At 37.7% G+C, this 21,707-nt stretch overlaps 1 protein-coding gene across 7 annotated transcripts in view; it reads left to right on the top strand.

Moving 5' to 3' along the window:
- The window catches only part of EPS15 (epidermal growth factor receptor pathway substrate 15), a 65,829-nt gene that overhangs the window by 21,397 nt on the left and 22,725 nt on the right, over positions 1-21,707 (top strand). For all 7 annotated transcript variants that reach the window (XM_015635903.2, XM_033516262.1, XM_033516261.1 and 4 more), the window contains 11 exons: positions 6,695-6,736; positions 7,620-7,709; positions 8,028-8,075; positions 9,038-9,133; positions 9,537-9,602; positions 10,028-10,153; positions 10,584-10,643; positions 11,416-11,610; positions 13,087-13,232; positions 14,009-14,168; positions 17,625-17,710. In XM_015635903.2, the coding sequence (XP_015491389.1) occupies positions 6,695-6,736; positions 7,620-7,709; positions 8,028-8,075; positions 9,038-9,133; positions 9,537-9,602; positions 10,028-10,153; positions 10,584-10,643; positions 11,416-11,610; positions 13,087-13,232; positions 14,009-14,168; positions 17,625-17,710 (1,115 nt within the window). The remainder of the gene's footprint in view (positions 1-6,694; positions 6,737-7,619; positions 7,710-8,027; positions 8,076-9,037; positions 9,134-9,536; positions 9,603-10,027; positions 10,154-10,583; positions 10,644-11,415; positions 11,611-13,086; positions 13,233-14,008; positions 14,169-17,624; positions 17,711-21,707) is intronic.

Here is a 21,707-nt window from a genome sequence, read left to right as displayed (position 1 = left end):
GGTCGCCGTCCGTCTTTTGTCTCTGTAGGACTCGGGGCGCCGGGCTGGAGCCCAGCGAACCCTGTCCGGGGAACGCCGAGGGCGGGCGGACTCGGGGAGCGTTCGCGGAGGGGCTGAAAGGCGATAGCGCCGGGTTAAGGTGTCCGTGCCCGCTGCCAGCCCCGCGGGCATCGAGGGGTTCTCCGGGGCAGCGAGGCCATAGGCAGGTGACCCTGAGAGGGACGGACGAACGAATTCCTTGATTTAACAGAAACCTGTCTCTGCAGGTACTGATTGCAAGTCGTTTTATCTTGGTTTTGGTGGGCCCCGTGGTGTGGGGACGCTGTTGTCACATAGTGCCCATAAAGGTGCCTCATAGTGAAGAGTTGTGCAGGTGATGGCCTTAAAACTTGGAGGCTCTTGGCACTGTTTCGTGCTCGTGTGATCTCACTTCACCTCAATCCTTGTTGCTCGCATTTTTTCCTGACGGTAGGGAATCACTTCACACAGGTTATTCTATACCGTTAGGATCATGTCTTATTCCCTAGAGCTGCGATAGCTAATGAACGGCACTCTTTGATACTTTTTAATTTCGTTTAGCAGTGGGATGAGAAATTTCCATTCCTACTTGACATAAGGCTGAGGTGGGCCTATTGGTTCACCTTCCTGGCTTGGGATACTTCATTCTGATAGCCAGTTGTGACATTTACAGAAAGCAAAGCAGGTAAATGAGCTTACTGAATTGCTTAAGCACATGGAAGTAAACTTAAAAAGCTTGTAGCAAGGCTGCACAGTTTGCAGTTACTTACATAGTTTGCTTTTGAGAGTATCAACCATTTCAAGGAAATAAAGGGTAGTTCAGTAAAAAGGTGAACAAATATGTGGAGAAAACAAATGCATCTTTAAGAGTCTAAACATACAGAATTATGGAGTATAGTACTTTTTGTGAAAGCTTGCTTTATATTAAAATGGCTAAGTTAGCATTGTCTGAGTCTCTCAATAGTCTTCAAGTAAATTAGAAAATTTAGTAAATTTAAACATCTGCTTACTGAAGGGAAAGAAGTTTTTGCAGAGCTGCTCTGGCTCTTGATTTGGGTAGAGGAGTGGGGTGTCAGCTCTGGTGTGTTCTACAGCAAGACATTATTGCTTACAGGCTGTGTAATCCTTTCATTGTAGAATTTCTTTACTTTTTTGGTCACATGGATGGGGGACTAAATACAAATGTGATAATGTTGACAGAAGCAGAAAAATTGCCAGTATCCTTAAAACCATTGTGGCTGCAGCTTACAACAGTGGTTAAACTGAGGGAGATATTTCTGCTTGCTGACCATTTGTGTGGGGATTTCTTTTTTTGGCTTGTTTATTTTTTCTTCTTGTATTGCATAAGAATCATCTTAGAAAGTCAAGCAAGCCTGAGGATAATTCTTTTCAACATAGGTTCTAACATGTGGAATTTTTGGGTTATAAAAAGTCCTCACAAGTGTTGAAGTGTTCAGAATCTGTTGAAGAGCATGAGGAAGTGAAAATGAGGGCATGGGGGTGGGGAGTGCAGTGGTGGCTGCACAGAGATCAGTTACTGACACCAGCAGTAAAGGTGTGCAGATCAGTACAATCTGCTCTAGGTCATGTGCAGAGAGCAAGAGGCAATGAACCTGCACTCAAACTCACTCTTGGGTCTGATTTTCTGTTCCCTTTCCTGTGTTTGGTTTGACACTACTTTAGCATGGCTGAAGCGTTGGGTATTTCCAAGTGACTTGAGGGTATTTTCAGATGACTTTGCAGCTGCAATGTCTGAGAGGGCTGCACATTCTTTGTTTGAATAACAAAGCTGTAATTTCAGTAATTTGAAACTTTTCTGTACTAATTGTCTTTTTTTGTCTGATTAGTAAAAATACTTCAGGACTGTGTAGCTGTAGTGAAATTTATTACACCAAATATGCTTGAACAATTTCAGTTGCAAATTGAAGGTGATTATTTCCCCCTCCTCTCTCCCTTTAATTGAAGTATCTTTTATCTCCCCATTTTGAACCCATTCTGCAACGTCTTGTTGCCACTTGCATTTGCTCAGTGAGTGTTACAGCCTGAGCATGACTGTGAATTTAATGTGTGACTTCCAAGGGAACTTCTACCGCAGGAGTGTTTTGTTGTGGTTGCCTTTAGTTTGGAAACAAGCAAACAACAGCAATGAGAAGGAACTGACCAATCTCACAGATTGTCATCTGTTGTTGGAAAAGTCAAATTAAGTTACAACCAGTATAAGGGGTTGTATGTTTGGACCTTCCAAGAATGGTTTCTTATCAGCAGTGGTTGTTTATCTATTTCGACCTATTTTGTATGGGGAATTTAGGGAGGGAGAACAGAAAGATGTGGAAAATGAATGTTGAGAATGGGGTAGAGGTGTTTCTTGAAAGGTGGATTAATGTGGACAATCAGCAACTTCTTGTTGCTCTTGAAAATTGAACTTGTTTATTCTGAAAAAGTGGCTGTGATTGAAGGGAAATCTCACAGTTTAGGGAAGCACAGTAAAGAAATACTCAGGAAGAAAAGGAAGATAACTGTGTTAGTCTTCCTGATGAAATGCTTTTTGTGAGAAATGTGGTAATTGTGAGAAATGTAGTTGTCTTTAAATAGTTATGAGCTGCTCTGGTAAACGAGACAAAATCATGTAATATCAATTTGTATCCTAATTAGCTGCGAGTCTCATTTTAGACTTGAGTACTGTGTTGCAGAGTTGAGAATGCTGTGCTGTGTTGTTGAAGGGAAACATGGAATATTACACTGAGGCTGAACTGGGTGGATTCCTGTCTTGTACACACATTGCCAGGATTAATGTCTTGTTACTGGAATACACAGGATCCAAATACTTGCAGTATGAATGATGCCCTCATAGTAATGCACATGTTATGCATAATGTAGAGCCAGAGATTTTGAGGTCTCTGGCAAACTTCTGGGTTTGTTTTTTTTTTTTTTTTTCAAGAAATCAGCAAAATTTTCAAATTAAGATCATTGTTTGTAATTTTTAGTGGAATGAGGAACCTGTTGTTCCTCTTTCTATCCTGCAGCTGAAGAAACCAGACAATGGATGTGTATGTTTTAATCTGCATATAGAGAAGGCTGACTGTTCCTAAAGCAGATAGAACCTAATTTTTTTGGTTGGTATTGCATCCACCATATTAGAGAGAAGCTGCTGAGGCAGTGCAGCTAATCTTTCATGTTGCACAGGCTTTGTTCAGTACTGATTAGAAGATGGTGGAGATTTTCGGTAGCAATTTGAAAATTAAATGGAACCATTTCTAATTATGCAGTGACAGACATCTCTGCAGAGAGAAGACAGCAGTTCTTGTGCCTGCTTCAGCTGTTCAATGTGAAAGAAATGGCTCAATTTTTAAGTACAATTTAAGTAATTTGTATAGAAATTTATAGTAAATATTTTCTTCACATGTATTATTGCTGTAGGAGATGCTCTCGGTTATGTAATTGAAAGTGGTAGAAAGCTTTACCCTGAAACACTTCAGCTAAGACCATAAAGCAATAGAGGAAAAAGAGAGAAGCTGATTATTGTTTTGAAATGGCACTGTAAGGAAATGAGCTTGCTTTGAACTCACCTGCTTTTTGGCTGGCTAACCACAGGTAGAACATTTAAGGCCAGATTGTGTCCTTTGGAAACTCTTAAAAGGAGTCCCAGAGCTTTGTGTTGTGATAGAATATGGTATTTTGGATTTCAATCAGGATAGAATAGCTTGTTTCTCCTCTGATACCTCATTGGGGGTTGGAAGGGGAAATTACTTTTGTTTTTCTCAATGGACAGCTTTTGTTTGCTTGTTTTTAAGCCTTTTTGGAAGGAATGTTGTGGCTGGATGAGGTGGACAGACTGGTAATTGTATCTTATTACACCTAAATGCAAATGTGCCAGAGGCATGAAACATGGGGATTGATTGACAACAGAAGATGAAAAAGATGGGTGTCTCTGAAGGTATTTTTTATTTCCTAGGTTAGCATTGTAAAGTTCAGAGGTTTGTATCAAAGGTTGTAATTGCTACAACATGGAATTACCCTTATGAAGTGATCAACTTTGAAATGGAGCCATAATAATGTCTTTCTATTTTTGTACGCTGTGGAATCTGACCTTTTCTTCCTCCTTCACTTTGCATTTAAAACAAGCTGAATTTACTCTGGAAAAGGTTGTTAAAATCCCATAAAAATAATTTTTCCAGGTAAATTCTACAGCAACACTTGGAAAGGTGTTGAACTGTATTTTTTTTCTTATCCCAGAAAAATATCCTAGATTATATTTGCATCTGTTGGTTTATTGTGGGTTATACTTTGAAGGAAAAACAAGTCTATTACTAGTAAAATAGTCTGGGAAACTTTTTTACTACTGTCATTCTATTCACAGGAAATTCCAGTTACTGCAGTGATAGTGATGTTAAAATGAATATTGGAAACACTAATGAATTAAAGAATTATTGGCTCCTGCTTTTAAGTACTGAATGAAAAGATTGTTTTGCACTTAGTGTTTCCATTGGAGGACTTGAACATGATGTTTCCTGTCCAGGAGTGACCACGATCAGTTTGGCTGTAATTAGGGAACATTTGGCTGAACAAAGGGTGACATTGGGCAAGAGGAATGATGCACAAGAATCGATGGTTCCAGCGGATGCGCTGGCCAGCTCTGTTCTGCTTCTCTGCTCACAGCTTTAATTTTGTCCTGTGCCTAGACTTTTACATTATAGCGAAGTAACACTTAGTAAGTGAAATACTTGAATATTTGGGAGAACTACCCCTCTAGGTTGCTGTACAAAGTGTAGCTGAGTGGGTAAATAAAGCATGTGAGGTTTAGGTAAGAAAATACAGTTTGCTATAGAGTGCTGGGAAATGATTGAAAGTTGTTTGTTGTATTGGTGTTGTGGCAGTCTGAGGGCTGGCAAAACTTGAATATGTTTTGTCAGGCTATTTTAAGGGATGTGTAACTGCATGCTTAGTTGATGGCTGAAATAATAAAAGACTTTGGGTACCAATGCAAAGTCAGAACAAGGTTAAGCTATAAAAATGGAGGTATTGCAGTGAATACCAACGATGGTTTCCCAGCATATATAATTTTTCATGTCTGGCTGTGGGAGAGGTATTTCCCACCCACTTTCCAGCAATCAAATAAAACCTTACCAGCTTTGTTTCCCTGATGTTGCCCCCTCCTCCCAGACACCAAAAAACCCAAAACAAACAGCAACAACAAAACCCACAAAAGCCGCCAAACACAAAACCAAAAAACAGCTAGAAAATCAGAAGCTGAGGCTCTGGGGCAGTATACTTGCTGAGTAAGCTCTGAATGGAAGCCCTCCTGTTATTTCTAGCTGTACTCTATAATTTGCCTTTTAGGACATTCTGGTGATGCTGCACACTTTCTGTAATTGCAGAATATCACACTAAACTAATTTCTACCAAACATCTTCTCTTAGTTTATTTTCTGATAATCAGCACCTGTGAACAACCAGCCAGAAGAGCAGCAGGAAAATGGATGTAGTATTATCTAAGCTATAAATCAACCATTTATACAATCTGTAGTAAAGGTTTTTACAAAGATGTGATTGACAACATCCACAATACTGTTGGTTTCCATATTCTCATTTGAACGTCTAAATTTTAGATATGGAGAAGCTACTTGGTTGGATTCTGTTTGTACAAAGGTCTGCAAATCCTGGCATTTGACACCATATTCCTCTTAAGGGGGAGAACTCTGGTTTTGGATGATTTTTGAAGTTATGTGCTCTGGGCTTTTTTACTAAGTATTGTGTAATTAGCTTGTATTATGCTCATTTGTTCCCACAGGGTTTGTGAGGGCAACACACTGTGAATTCTAGGATTATCTTCTGCATAAATGCCTTTGGTATAAGGCAACATGTACATCATGAAAACAGCATCTGATTTTGTGTCTGTTTTTACATTAGGGAAGAGAGGTAACCCTAGCACTTCATTTCTTGTCAGTCTGTTGTGCAAAGGTATTTAGGGTAGTCCGAGAGATTAGGTTTTCCATTGTTTCAGGTGTTAGATTTCTTGGAGTTTCTAAGAATAATTTAAAAATAAAGAAAGAGCCTTTTCCAAAGAAGCTGTTTTATCCTTGTCCACTTAACTTTAGGTGAGCCATTAATATCTGGTAGAGGGCAGTGGAATAAGGCAGAAGCTATCCCCAACAAGGGTTCAAGTTACAAAAACCAAAGTTAGAATATTATTCTATTTTAGTGTGGTACCATTGCTCTGGGTTTAGTTTTGAGTCCAGGGATTAATTTGGGTAACTGAAAATTTTACAGACTGGTTGAATGTGATGCTAAATTCTAAAGAATGATGCAGTGGAGGGTGAAATAAAATTTTATTGCTTTGTACTCTAATATTAGAGAGCACTTCCTAGCCTGAGTCGTTTCAGGTTTCTGTTTTTGCCCATAGGCAACATTGCCTAAGAGTTCTTGTTTCACACAGCCTCACCTGGTGACCTGGCTGAGAGAAATCTGATCTGGGGTGGTGTCAATGACTGCAAAACAAGAAGTCAGTCTTCTAAAAGTTACAGCACCAAGAGCTGTCCTAGTTCCTCATTGTACAGAATAAATCCTTAATGCTTCTTTGAAGACCAGTGGAAAGTGTTCTATATTTTTATTTGTCTGGGGAGAGGGAAATTGAAATATGGATCTCCAGGGCTAATTTTTTCTCTGTGTCTCTTTTACAGCTATCGAGTGCAAATCCTGTGTATGAGAAATTCTATCGACAGGTATGTATATTCTGAAAGAACAGACCTCATTTGGATTTTAAAGAATTGATATTCTTTTGCTATGGACTCAGCCTGGCCAACAGTGTGTAAACTAAAAGTTCAAGAAAAATTATAGTGCTTTAAAATGTGTTTTTGTAGTAGCTAACACTTAGGTCTGAGCTGTATCTGTATAAACTGGTTGTATGATGACCCTTATTTTCTAGGGAACTGCCAGGAATGTATGACCTACATCACTTGACAGTTCTAACAGACTCTGAGGTCTTGGGATGGAGTAAATTCTTTAAAAATGCTGTATTGCTATGTTATTGGTTACTTTTTACAAGTAAATCTCAATTTCTTGCATTTGTAGCTCAGTTAGCATCATGTAATCATCACCATGTGGTGGTGTAAGGTTTCCTTTCTTTTCCCACTTGAAAGGTGTAGTTTAGATACGTTTCCACTTAAGAACTTGAATAACTCTCTATTTTAATGATCTCTCTATTGATCCAGGGAGAAATGCATGCTGATTGGTATTCTGCCAGTATCACCAACTTCTTCATTGTGTAAATAAGTTTCACTTTAGGGAGTAAGTATCTCCCTCTGCTGTGGTGGTAAAGGTATCTTCAAAGCAGAGCCTTCTTTTTCAGACCATAACAGTAAGGAATGTAGAGCTGGACAATGAAATGTAATCAAACACTGGAATTCTCTGTTGCTTAAAAATCACTTGCATCAAGAAGAAAAGCTTGTGATTAGGAGAGGCTAATCAGATAGGTTCAGAAGGTTGTCCCCAAAGTGACTGTTAACTTGACTGTTAATTTCTTTGCTAGCTTTTTGAGAGCCTGTGTAAAGAGGTGGCATCAATTCAAAAGCCAGTTTGTCATGTGAGGGTTTTTTTCTCTCCCAGGTTGATTCTGCTAATGCTGGAAGAGTATTAGCTTCTGATGCAGCAGTTTTCTTGAAGAAGTCTGGATTGACAGATTTGGTGCTTGGAAAGGTATTTAATGGCAATTACTTAATTTATTTAATTATCCTGTCTTCTTGCTTAGTTAGTATCCTGTTTAAATTAAAATATTTAGTAGTACTACAGGATACATGATCTTCCCTAATATGCTTTCAATTGTTCTATCCAATAGTTCCAATAGTTTCTCTCCAGTCATGGAAATCATTGCTATATTTAAATTTGTCATCATAATTAAGTGCTATCATGAAAGTTAAGTCATGAACTTTCCTCCAAGAGTCCATTATAAATGGAGGGAGGACTTGCCAGCTTCCTCTCAAATGTTGTGAGCACTTTGTTATTTTTATGTTTCAGATTTGGGACCTAGCTGATACTGATGGCAAAGGTATCCTGAACAAGCAGGTATGATTATTTACATGGTGTATGACTCTTAACCATTACCCAGCCTTGAAACAAGATGAGAGTTGAAATTTTTTGTTCAGGAAAGCAGTTTTTCTAACAGATTTTTCTAATTTTGGCTGGCTATGTAATTCACATTTGAGTGGAAACTACAATAAATTAAACAGCCTTCAGCTGCCTCATCAGCTTTTCTCCAGGTTGTAAAAGGGGCTGATGTGTAGCTGTGCAATTTGCTGAGAAGTAATTTAAGGTTTAATGTACTGTATTAAGAAGAAGGTGACTTTTTTCTCACAATCTTGTAGGAAACAATGCAGAAATTAAAATTCTTGTAAAGTCTTCAAAATTCTTATTTCTTTAATTTTGGTGGACTTGACATTGGTACATTCTGTTTGGTCCTTCCCAAGCTGTGGCAATGAGCACTGTGGGGACAGACTTTACATCTCAGTGGTGCTACCACAAGCTCTGGTGTGTGTTGCTGTTTGATTTGAAATATAAATAACAGTCAGTGGAAAGGGAACTGCTTCTTCACATGGTAGGAAGAGGAGGAGTTTGTAATGTCTACCAAACAATTTTGGGGTTTTTTGGGCTTCTTTTGGTTCATTTTTGTGTTTTACTCCACTTCCATTAATCATCTGTGGGATCAGCTCAGTTCCTCCAAGATAAACAGCTGTAATTACATTTCAAATTTTCCCTGTTTGTTACAGAAGAACTGAGTGCTGGGAACTTACTACACTGGCCAGGAAGTTACTAAATTCTTGGAAAATTAATTGCAAACTTTTTCTTACTGGAGGAATCCAGCATTTGCTGCTTGCTGCTTTTTGTCACTTTCTGACCCGCCTTTGGTGCAACTTTTCATATATATAGCAATACTAGAGAAGCTCTTAATTCTTCTGAAATTTTACTATCTTTTAAAATTATATTTTCATATAATAAATGCTTCAAAATTTCTTTTCTTTTCCCTGTAGGAATTTTTTGTGGCTTTGCGACTTGTAGCGTGTGCACAGAATGGATTGGATGTTTCTCTGAGTAGTCTTAACTTGCCTGTTCCTCCACCAAGATTTGTAAGATTTCTTTTTTAATTGAACATATTAGTAAGAACTGCTTTTAAGTGAAAAATTGGGAAGGTTTGGTGTAAATACCAAACTCTTCAGAGGGTGATGTTGTAGGGCAATGGGGCCCTACAACAGGGAAAAAATCATGCAACATGGAATAAACTGCTACATGTTCTAATGGGGATTTGAATATGAAATTGTGTATAATTTGAAGATATGTGGTATCTATTCTATTAGTGTTGTCCTTAATGGAATAAACATTTCTAATTTTTTGCTCTAAATTTTGATACGAATGACTAAAATTAAGTTCTGGCTTTGAGAAACACCTTCTCAAATAAGGGGGTGGTTTTGCAAAGTCAGAATCATGTCTGTTTTAATATGTCTGGTGGTTTTTTGCCTTGTTTTTTCTTAGACTGATACGAGTAGTCCTTTGCTACTCAGTGGAACAGCATCAAGTGATCTACCATGGGCTGTAAAGGTAAGCTAAATATTAGCTGTTCCTAGAACAGGAAAACCTATCTTTCTTAGAAAAATCTAATGCTACATTTCTAAAGTATGATAGTTACCATTCCTGTCAAATTTGTAATTGGGCTAATAAGACTAATTTAATAAGAACACTTGACCCTTGGGAAATCTCTTCATGTTTAGAAATTTAAGATATAGAAAAAAAAAAAAGGTTGTTATGTGAAGCCAGGAAAATAATTGAAGAAGAAATCTAGAAATTTCACAGGGTTTTGATGAGTCTCTGACTTAAAAATAATATCTTTTTGATGTTTTCTTACAAGCATCAGGAACTGCAATGTGTACTTATTAAAAAAAGTTAACACTCTTGAAAGAACTTCTGCTTCTTAGGCTATGAATGTGACTGTTTGCATAAGTAATATTTTTCTTGTGCCCCTGCAGCTGGAAGACAAGGTCAAGTATGATGCTATTTTTGACAGCCTAAATCCAGTGAATGGACTGTTGTCAGGGGATAAGGTGAAACCTGTGCTCCTTAATTCAAAACTGCCAGTGGATATCTTAGGACGAGTAAGAATATCTTTCTTGTTAATTGTCAGTTCACAAGTAATACCTGTGCTGCACTCAGTAATACCTGTATTTCAAATTGAAGATTTGTAGTAATGAGCCTAACTATTAAACAAGATCTCATGGAGTGCTACTGTTAAACTGAAAAATAAAATTCCTTTTGCTGTTTGGATAGATCACCTCCAACTGCAGTGTATCAGTTATGTGTACTCTTTAACTTGGGTCAGGGCTGGGTGCCTCTGGCTCCAGCTTAAAAATCTCTGCTTTTGTGTGGTTTATGTGAATTTCATAATTTACAAAAAAACTAATGCTATTAATCAAGCTTGAGAAGTGGTGGAGGGAGACTGTTTTCATGGGTTTTATTAATGAGGTTTTAAGTAGGAAACTGCTGCAGTTTAGTCAAAGATCCCAATATTCTGTTTTTCATTGGTAGGTGTGGGAATTGAGTGATATTGACCGCGATGGAATGTTGGATCGAGATGAGTTTGCAGTTGTAAGTATCTTCTGCCTCTTGGGATTTTGAAAGCCTGATGGCAAGGTTTAAAATAGATGCACTGTGTATTAATTTCTGACTGTGTGGTTCATCTATTATCTTTATTCAGAGTCCTTAATCAAGTTTTAGTGGTGTTTAATGCTTCTGTCAGTTTGTTGAATGTGTCTCAGTACAAAGCAGTAACTTTCTTTGTGGGTTAGATGAGCCATTAAAAACTTACACCTGAGATCTGCTGTCCCACGAGACACTGAGTGTTTTCACTGAGTTTTACCTTAACCTTCAGTATTTATAGAACTTGAATGCCTCAAGGTATCCTTGAGGAAAGTTTGTAGTAAGTTAGAATTTTAACACTATTAATGCCAGGACTGATGAAATAATATAAGAAATGTTAAATTAGACATGACCAAAACAAAATAATTAAATGCTAAGTGGAGCAATTTCTGGGGAAATGGTGATAAATTAAAGTGTTTGAAATCTTCTCTCAAATAAAATTTCATAAGTACTGGCACAAGCTTGAAAAATTAATATTCTAAAAGATACTGAACTTCACTTGCTAAGCAGTGATCCCCAAAAGAAAGTGATAATGAAGAACACAATTTAGAAGACATTGAGCTGCATCAATTGAGGGGCTTGTAAAGAGGAAACATAACGAAAAAATGCTACAAAGTTAATTGTTAATTAATTCTTTAGTCTCTCTCTCTCTCTCTCTCTATATATATATATATATATATTTAATATATTTACATCCACACACCTTTTTTTTCTTGTTCAGGCCATGTTTTTGGTATACTGTGCTTTGGAGAAAGAACCAGTGCCAATGTCCTTGCCTGCAGCTTTGGTGCCACCATCCAAGAGAAAACCTCTCAGTGTTCCAGGAGCAATGCCATTAATACCATCTTCAACCAAAGAGTCTCATCAGTCCTTGCCACCTGTGGGTATTTTAGCTGCCAAAACACCATTAACACAGGTACAGTTCTGAAGTTACTAGAGATTAGAAGATTTCTGCTCTCAATGCTGTTCTTCAGAGACTGCTGTATGAAGAGACTTGATATAGGTTTTTAGTTTGATTCTTGCCCTGTTGGTTGGTTTTAGGAAGCTGATGGGAAGACCAGATGGAGAGGTGTAAAATTTACCCTGTTTTACTTTTCCTAGATGTCTTCAGAAATAAACAATTGGATAAAATAATAATGTTTAATACAGATTTTGAAGATATTTTTGACACAAATTATTTCAAGCTCAAAATAAAAATAGTAGTCCAGGTACACATCTACAGAGTCTTCTGGATGAAGACTGTTTGGAATATGAACACATTCTTAAAACAGATTATGGCAGTCATGTATGTGAGTGCATCTGTGCAATTTGGAGAAGACATGAATTAAAATGGAACTGATAAATGCAAGCAATGGGAAAAATAAACAAAAGGTCCAGCATATCCACCTAGACACAAGAGATTTGATTTTTGTTCTGAATGTGATTATTAGACAACTTGGTGCCTCTTACCCTACCCAGGCATCTTATTTAGTCCTCATCATTTTGCAGTGCAGAAGTTGGGAAATGTCTTTCCAAGTAGCTTAAATATAACTTGTTGTATTCAAAATAAGAAAAAAAAATTTTTGCTAAGGGTATTTAAAGTCAGAACTGTGGTACTTAATGCATCAGATGCAGCTTGGACATTTGGGTACCCTTATTTGAGTAATCAGTAAGAAATGGCATCTTAACTTTGGAGGTGCCAAGGTTTTAGTCTGGAAATTTCTTTGCCTGAGGGTAAGTCTTGCTGTATGTATTGCAGAACAGTGCCATTCTGGGTGAGTTACCAGCACCATTTGGGAGTTATCTGTTAATTGTCTGTGTGCACTGAAATTAATTAGCATCCATACATGCACTTGCAGCAATTTTCACTCAGAAAACTCCAGATAACTTTATATTAGCTGAGTGTTGTGAAAAATTGCTCAAGTAACTGAAGTGGCTCTAATTCCCACCTTTACCTTGTTCAGATGTAAATTCTTCAAGTTAGAATGTGCCCAGCTATTAACAATAGGCTTGAGCAGCTCCCTGGTCTCTCCAGCTAAAGGTTCCCAGCTGTGTAAAGGGGAATAAAATTGACAGAGCCAATCAGCAGGACTGTGGCTGGGCACAGTGATGAGGAAGGAGATTCAGCCTCCAAGGAATGCCTTTGTTGCATAGGCAAAGGGGCAGAGCAGCACCAAGCAGCCTCAGTGCTTCACTGAGGGAAATACTTCACTTCTACTTTTGCAGTTGCTTGAGGACCTCTGTATGTCTATTTAGGAGGATAAAACTGGTTCATGAACTAGGCACCTGTACCACTTTGTTAAAATCTGTGCTGTAGTCCTTGAATTATTTAAGTCTGAACTGGAAACAGAACTTGCCTGTATCTTAGTATTGTGGTTTTGGTTTTTTCCCTTCCATCCTCACCCCCCTTCAGTGGGTTGTATCGCCTGCAGACAAAATTAAGTACGATGAGATCTTTGTGAAAACTGACAAGGACATGGATGGATTTGTGTCAGGTGTGGAAGCCAGAGAACTATTCCTGAAAACAGGGCTGCCTTCTGCTCTCCTTGCACATATCTGGTAGGTTTTTTTTCCTGTGACAGCTGTGTAGATGATGGCATAGTTCTCACTTCTTGCTATGCTGACATTTCTGAAAGTGACATTTCTGTATATGATAGCATGGCCTTTGTATAATCAGTGATAACTTGCTTCTGCTCTGGGACAGAAATGGGTGGAAATCAGGTTTATGCCTGAACATAGATTGATACAAATACTGCACTTCAGCCATCCCTGTGTATTTAAGACGTCACATCATTGCAGGTGTCTGATCACTGATCCTACCCATATACTGGGAAAGGAAATTGTTTCTATAAAATTGTTAGCATGCAAGATTTATGCCCCATCTCATTCTATGTCTTTCCTTACAGCTATGTGTTCATTTAGCATTATTCATTACAGCAATGCCTTCATTACGCTCACTGCTTTTTTAATTCTTTCCCTGCTATGAGCTGTTGCAGGCTGCTGTGATAGGAACAACTGTTTTTTTCCCAAATTATGGTTAACACAACTGCTAATTTAGGAAAATCAGGAAAATGTAAATAAACTTGTGTTGGTTCTGAAGGTGTTGCTAGTGACCTACAGCCTTGATTGTGCTTTTTACGAGAGCACAGCTGAGGGCCTCAACACGCAAAGTGAAAGTGGCTGTGTGTGTTTGAGTGATGTTTCCTATGTCTATTTTGTTTTAGAAAACAAGATACACCCTAGCAATTTTCACATTTTAAATGACAGCAACTGCACTAAATGGGGCTGTATTGGAGAAATGAGGATATTTTTATTTCATGTGCATCTCTGTACAGGGCTCTCTGTGACACCAAGGACTGCGGGAAGCTTTCAAAGGAGCAGTTTGCTTTGGCTTTCTATTTAATTAATCAGAAGTTAACAAAGGGCATTGATCCACCTCAGGCTCTGACTCCAGAGATGATTCCACCTTCAGACAGGGGTGTCAGTGTACAGAAGGTAAGGATGGGTTTGGCATTTGCAGTGCAAATCTCAAACAAATAATGTTAATTTCAAAGGCTGAGCAAGAGGCAACATCAAGTGCTGGCATACCTTAAATTTATCCTAATATCAGGAAGAAAACAAAACTTAGGTGCAAAGAATTGACAAAAAACTTCCATCCATATTTCAAAATGAAGCTGTCATTTATTACACCTGCCAACCAAGCAGAGAGATCTTATGTTGGGAAAGCATTATTTTCTCTTTTGAACGAATAATCCTTCTGCTGCCATTTTAAAGAAATTTGAGTTTCTATCTGAAGTGACATGCACAAGTTCATTGCTTTTCTCCTAATGTATTCAATTACCTTTTTTACATCAATCTTTTTTTAATACATTTGGAAACAATGTAAACTAAAAGTTTAGAGTTATTTCAAGTTTTAAAAGTAAATGGTCCTGCTTTTTGTAACTCACAGATCATTTAGGTTTCTCCATAGTCTATTGGCTGCCATCTATCTTAATCCAGCAGTGAGCTGTACCTCAGCTGTTCAATTTGTATCTATCAAAATGGTAGAGGTCATCACAAATTCTAACATGTTTTACACATCACAAAGTCTGATGTGAGTTACCTTTTCTTGGTTGTGCAATACATTGACCTAATTCTACAACTTTCTTAAACAGAATGAAAAATTCACACCTGGAAAAATGAAACTCAAAATTTGACACTACTTTTTTGAGTTTCTGTAACTGGTATCTAATTCGTTTTTACATTCTGTTTTTAAAAAGTAATTGCTTTATTTGCAACTCTACTAATCTTTTTTGTATGTTTGCTTTCCTTTCTATGTCTCTTTTCTAGTTTGGACTCTTTTTTCCATTCTGCACCACTCTGCTTTTCATCCTTATTATTCTGTCAGTTTGTTAACTCTGCTTTCTCAAGGTTAGAGAAACTTTGCTTTTCTAATATTTACTGTCTGTTGGTTTAATAATGAACATCCTTCTAAGACTCTCACATAGTCATGAATTACTCAGCATTTCTCTCAAGTGTCACTGTGTTTAGCAGTCTCAAATTCTGCTGATTTCCAGTCTTGTTAATCCAGAATAACCCCAAGGTTCTTCTGTGAGCCCAGACTTCTGGGGCTGTTCCTGTTGGCTGCTTAAACTGTAAAGAGAAAATGCTGTGTCTTCCTGGTGAAACTGCAGGGGAAATGGTGACAGAGTAGTAGTAGCCCAGTGTGGCATTTGGCAGTTGTCATTAGGATTAATACCCATGGGTTTACTGAAGATATCACAGAAAATTTAGTGATTAGAAAGCATTAGATGAGCTCAGTGTTGGTTAATGCTGTTCTGTGAATGTAAGTTGATTTTATAAAACTCTCAAAGACATCAGTGTGATTTTTTTTTCATTACTGACTTATGTGATGAGTAAGAAAATTGTGTAAGAAGGTAAGTTAGTTTTCAATTAGCTCTGTAAATCCCTAACAAGAGGTTTTTTTACTAAATTGAGCTGAACCTCCAGCTCATTTTGAGCTTTTTAAAAAGAGGTGTTGTCTTGTTGATATGAAAGAACTTTTTTGTCCAAGATAATTGCTCAAGATTTGAACTCAAAGGATTGAGTCAGTAGGCAGAGACAGGCTTTTTGCTGGTTTTCTTGATGTGGAGTGGCTTACATGGTTAAAAAAGCCCCAAAACACCAACTTAGGCTTCATATTCTGAGTTGATCTGTACAAAGGTGATAGCAGAAATATCAGTTAGTAAGTAAAATGGTGTTCCATTGTGGCTTAAAACTTGTTGCTGTGTTTCTTTACCTAGAACTGTTTGTAGTCATAACTTGCATGACAAGCCATAAAAATTAAACTTTTATGTAAGGTCCTCTCAAAGAATTTTGATGGAAATTTCCTTTTACTATGACTTTGAGTTTAAAACTGGAGGTGCTGTTTTACATGCATCTTACAGTCTAGTAATGGCAGCCTATGTTCTAACTTGTCCTTGATAACATGCATATTGAAGCTAAAAGATGTTGGCTTTTATGTTCCTGCCCCCCACCAGTTCTCCTGAACAATTGAAAATAAGATTGAGCTACATTTTCCTCAAGGTAGATGCTGGCATTTGTATGCAGAATTTCTTTAACTGGTGAAAGGAGGAGGCCTGGAAAAAAAAATTCTTGCAGCTAGTATTTCCACATGTTCCTTCTGTCCTGGTCCTAGGAGAAGTAAAAACCCCCGCTGGAATGTGATAATCAACTCTGCAAAACTCCTGAGTAATTCCTGTAGGACAGGGTTGAACATCATAGCTAGTTTGCCCCATTTGAGAAGCTGTACACTAACCAGTTTAAGAATAGTTGTATGGTTGTAGGGTTTCTTTGTGTGCAGTTTTTGTTTATCTGTTTGCTTTGGGTTTTTGTATGTGGTTTTTTATTTATTTGTCTGGGGGGGGTTTTTTTTTGGTTTTTTAACTTCTCAGTTTATACCATTTGTGCTAGTAAAACATGCATGAATAGTCTGTAGCTTTGCTGAATAATACTCTCAGCCACAGTGTGCTCAAAGTTTAGGTGTTCATAGCTCTTGTTTTTTTTCCTTCCCCAGAGTATCAGTTTGAATAAGCACATGGTTAATAGCATCTTGATTTATCTGTAGAGAAACTTAAGCATCTAAAAACTTCTGTGTTATTTTGGGGTATCATTTGCCTTTTTAAATTATATGTATATACCTGTCCTCAGAATGTTATGTTTGTCCTGGATAACTTTATTCAAGACTTGAAGGAACTGATGTATTTATAGGATGTAGCTACAACAGCTGTTGCTTTCTAAGCATGCTCGTGTTGTGACAAGGCACAGAAGTATATTTACAGCATTTGTAATTTCTGTCTTCAGCTTTTGTTCTCTATCCATTTATGTGTACTTTTTTAGAAACAAATCATTTGTATTACAGTCATTGTCTTATAAAGACATTAAGTAAATGGGAGCTCATGGGTGTCAGTTATCATGTGACTTCATATTATCAGTTTCATGGAGTATCTGGAGGTTCTGTTAAATCAGCTCAGTATTGCTTAAAGCCTTGCAAATCAGTGTCAACATAAGGATCACCAAGGTGAAGAAATACAAAAGTAGTAAGCAAACCTCTCTCAAATGAACACTAGGAAACCACCTAAATATTAGCTGAAAGATAAGTCTGATTTTAGAACAAGATTGTATGTTTTTTTCTATGATTAGGTAGTCCTGTGCTTTTGTGGAAGGGTTCTTCAAGGGTGTGCAGGAGACAAACTCTCTTAGAATTGAGCTGTCTCCTTGCTTTAGCTGTATGTTGTGTTCTGCTCATACAGCATCTGTGCTCTTTTGGGGTTTCTAAGATTGAAGGTTTGAAATAAAATGCTACCAGCAGTTGTTACAAGAGGATAGCTCATGTTGCCACAAAAAGTAAAGTAATGTAGTAGTTGAACAGCATAAATTCTAGACTAACAGTGTTTATTTTTTATCTTTCAGAATACTCAAGTACCGAATTCTGTAGCAGATTTTTCTGCAATTAAAGAACTTGATACATTAAACAATGAAATTGTGGACCTGCAGAGGTATGTAAGGGAGGAATAGCCAGAGTTGCCTTGGATTCAGTTGTGCTATGTATTGTTCTTTAGAAAACAGTCCAGTGCATGAGAGAAAAGCAGGTGGTAATGCTCTGCTAAGTAAAGGGTCAGCATGTCTGTGGTACAGTGTGACACTGCTGCTCTCTGTTTCACTCACATGAGTGCCTTTAATGACAGCAGGACTGTGAAGGGTCTGTCCCTCCTGCCTTCAGGGTGTGTTTCAGAGAGGTGTGTATCTCAGCAGCCCAACATGGAAATATTCTCCATTGTTCATCTTTATTGGCAGATGTGAATGGAGCAAATCCTTAATCTGCTGGAACCATATATAAATGGTGTCAGTTGTCTTTCATTTGTAGAGGGCATTCCAAGGACTTGTTTTTGGTGGTAGTAAGAGAAGTAAGATGGAAAAGATCAGTAAGTATGCAGGATAGGGTGTGGGAAGCTGTGCATGAATCTCTGCTAGGGTTTTGATGAAGGCAGAGATGGGCATGCCTCTCATGTAATAAAATAAACTGCTGGACTGAGAAAAATTATTTTGATGTCTGCAGACTCTTGGGTCCATTAATTATTTCTGAGGTAATGAAGACAACTTCAGGTGTTCAAGAAAATCAAATTAATATATTTTCTATAGTGTTGGTCATGCTCTTGAGACAGCAAGTATTTTTCTTCAGTGTTTTTCTTGTTACTATCATAAATCTACTGAAAATTCTATTAGGAACAGTAAATGCTCCTATTTTTTAAGTGCAGGTGCTTTGTCATGATGAAATCTGCCTCTCTAATTCATGTCACTTGTGGGAATGATTTAACTTGGCAGTGTGTCAGAGCACAGTCTGTTTCCTAAATGCATAAATATTTTTTCACTTGGCTTGCTTACTCTCTTATTACTCCCACTGCCTCCTTGCTTCTCCCTGCTCTGCCTGCACTGTTCTTCAGGTCATATCAATTCCAGTTTTGGACACTCATATTTATTAACCTGAAATAGGATTTGCAACTGTGTATATTTACTGTTGGTATCTTAGAGGGAAATAAATTGTTGGCTGACATGAATTTTTAGATGAAGATGGTTTTCAGTAGGTGGGCTTGCAGCCTAACATGCAAGCCAGGCTGTTTGAGTCTGGTTTTCTTTTCTTACTGTGAGGTAGGAAGGAACCACTAAAAAAATCACTACTTCCATTTCTTAAAGGGCAAATATACATTGACAATTACTGAAAAATTGAATAATACTAGATTGTTGAAGATAGGTTAGGGGCAACTCTTACTGTGTATTTGTTTTTAGAAAGGGGAAATTGATATGATTTAGAGGTTCAGAATGGGATTAACAATGTGCTAAAGGTAGGAAACTTTTAATCTTTGGTGAATCCACATTTCTATTACAACTGGTGAAGTACACTTTCAGATTTGATAGTTGTCATATAAAAATGTAATTGAAACTGAACTTATTTTTGTTCATTATTAAACAAGATAGATTATTCAGCTGTTGGAGTCAATATATAGGAATTCTAGTCTCTGATTCCATTGAGAAGTGTCCAAGAGCTGCATTTTTGAGATCCAGTAATAGAATTTGAATCTATTTTTGAAGCGCACTTCAGGGAAAAAAAAAAAGCAGGAGAGGAAATGGCCAAAAGAGTGACACTATGTGGAAAACAGCTTTTGGAGAGACTGAGCAAAGAATACAGAGGTGATGTCTTTATGGCTCAGCAGTTTGTGTGGGAAAGAGATCTGGTGACCAATAGCTTTGTTATTATTAATTTGATAAATACAGTGTCAGGAAGTTGTGGCTGAGGACCAGATCAAGAATAAACTGCAGAACACTTCATAGGGAGGATAATACCCCTCTGCTGGGGGGAATGATTTGCCTTGGGACGTTGTGAACCTGCACCATTTTGGGCCTGTTAACACTGCTGTCTCTAAATTCTGTTTCAGTTGCACTATATTTTTAGAAAGCTATTTGAAGCTTTTCTTGATCAGCATGGTGAGAGGCTAGGCCAGATGTTCCTAATATTCTTTTTTGAGCCATAAAACCTTTTTCTTCCCCAACAAACCCAGCTTTGTTTTCTTGCTTTCAAAATTAGTTACGGCCCACAAATTCACAGAATTTCTTCAAGCTTTACTGACACTACATTGCTCTCTAAACGTAAACAGTAGTTGAGCTTAACTTGGGATATCTCACCAGAGATGTCATCTTTCACATATGATGGATAGCAACATTTAAATTATCTTTAATTATAAATCAGGTTAAAAGGACCATAAAGCTGGTGAAGTGGTCTCTCAGTAGCAGTGAAAAAGCAAAACGTCCCCCAGAAAAACAGGACAATCTCTCCCTGCCATACACTTGCATCAAATCTTTGTTTCAAATTTCAGATATCTACATCACTTAGCAAAGCAAAGAACTTTAATGTAGGCTGAATAATTTCTTTCCAACCTCTGATTTGGAAGTAACTGAACTGTTGCAGCAGAAGAGATTGTGAGTAACAAATGTTAGAACAAACAAGGCAGACCCTTGGCATGTTTTCTGGTATTGCCAAATTGAAGTACTCCTATATTAAGAATTTCCAAAACTACAGATGAATGTGCAAATAAGAAATATTGAGCAGCTATGAGTGTAGATAATCCTACCAGCTCTGTGAGTAGTCATCATCTTATTATGGAAAAGAGCTGTAATATTTTTGCTTTTGTACCTAAGGTGATTCAGCCTGGCCAGGGTTGAATGTTTGGCTTGAGCACCTCTGCTGACATGGGGACTTTGCAGTTCTCAGCTATGACAGATATTTGCAGTGTGCTGGCTCCCATTGATAAATTACTCCATTCACAAATTAGTATTATATTTAGGGATTTAGTAAATCATGAAGCATCTGTATGGGAGAAACCATCTATTAGTCATTGCTTTTAGTTTATTTGATGTGAGGTTCTCCTGACCTATTAAAATGCATAGGGAAATTGTATTGCTTTCAAAAATGGACTTGAATTGGTTACAAGTGTCCTTTGTTGGCAAGACCACAGTTCTTTTTGGGTTGCTTTTTGGATGTAGTAAGGGACTTTATGATCCAGGAAATCTGTCATGTCCAATAAATCAATTTTGTTACTTGTTTTTGGTTCTTTCAGTTGCTGAGTATTCCTACAGGGGCATAGCAAGATAGTTTGTAAAAGAAATAGAGGCATTCAGAAGAATTAGTGAATTAGTGGGTCTGCGTTGTCTTTTCTTTGAAACAAAGAGGCATTTCTGGGGGGAGGAGGGGATGTGTTATGTGCAGACTATATACACTCAGCTTGTTTTCTTTAGCCTGAGACTGCTGCCTAAGCTTTTCTTGTTCTGCCTGACAATACTTCTTTCACTTGATTCTTTCCAATTCATTGTTTGTGCTCTGATTTGGCTCATGGAAGTGCCAGTGGGTGGGTGTTATATCCTGTTGCTTAGTCCAGATTGCAAGGATTTAGGTACCTGGCTTGTGTTGAAATACAAAGGGAGTGATGTGCATCTCTGACAGTCCTAGGCACATCAGTGACAGTAATGTGGAAAGGCTGTATATTGACCACACACACCTGCTTGCAGTTCTATTTCTTGCTCAGTTTTCCCACCCCATCAGGAAAAAAAACAAGTATTTGTTTTCCTACTCTCTTTTATCATCAATCAGGAAGAATATAAATGAATGTTGGCTGTGCTTGATGGGTGTTAGAGGGCTTGGAGGTATTTTTCAGCCTGATTTGTACAGAGATCTTTAGAAGTGCTTTATTGAGACCTTTGTTCATGGAAAGGTAAGGAAGCCAAAGCAACAGAGCTTGTTTCAAGCCTGTGTTGCAGTGCTTTAAATAGCTGAGTACAACTATGCTACAGATGCTTATTGAGCTAGAGGAGTGTGCTGTAGCTTTGATTGAAAAGGTAAAGGTTTTTTTTAGAACTTCCAGTTTCTGATGAATGGAGAGTGAGGAATTTTATGAAAGTTGAAGGATCACACTTAACAGAATAAATAGCCTTGGTCTTCAGAAT

Source organism: Parus major, chromosome 8 (genome assembly GCF_001522545.3).
Source record: "Parus major isolate Abel chromosome 8, Parus_major1.1, whole genome shotgun sequence".
Lineage (NCBI taxonomy): Eukaryota > Metazoa > Chordata > Aves > Passeriformes > Paridae > Parus > Parus major.
This window is presented reverse-complemented; position numbering and strand designations above follow the sequence as displayed.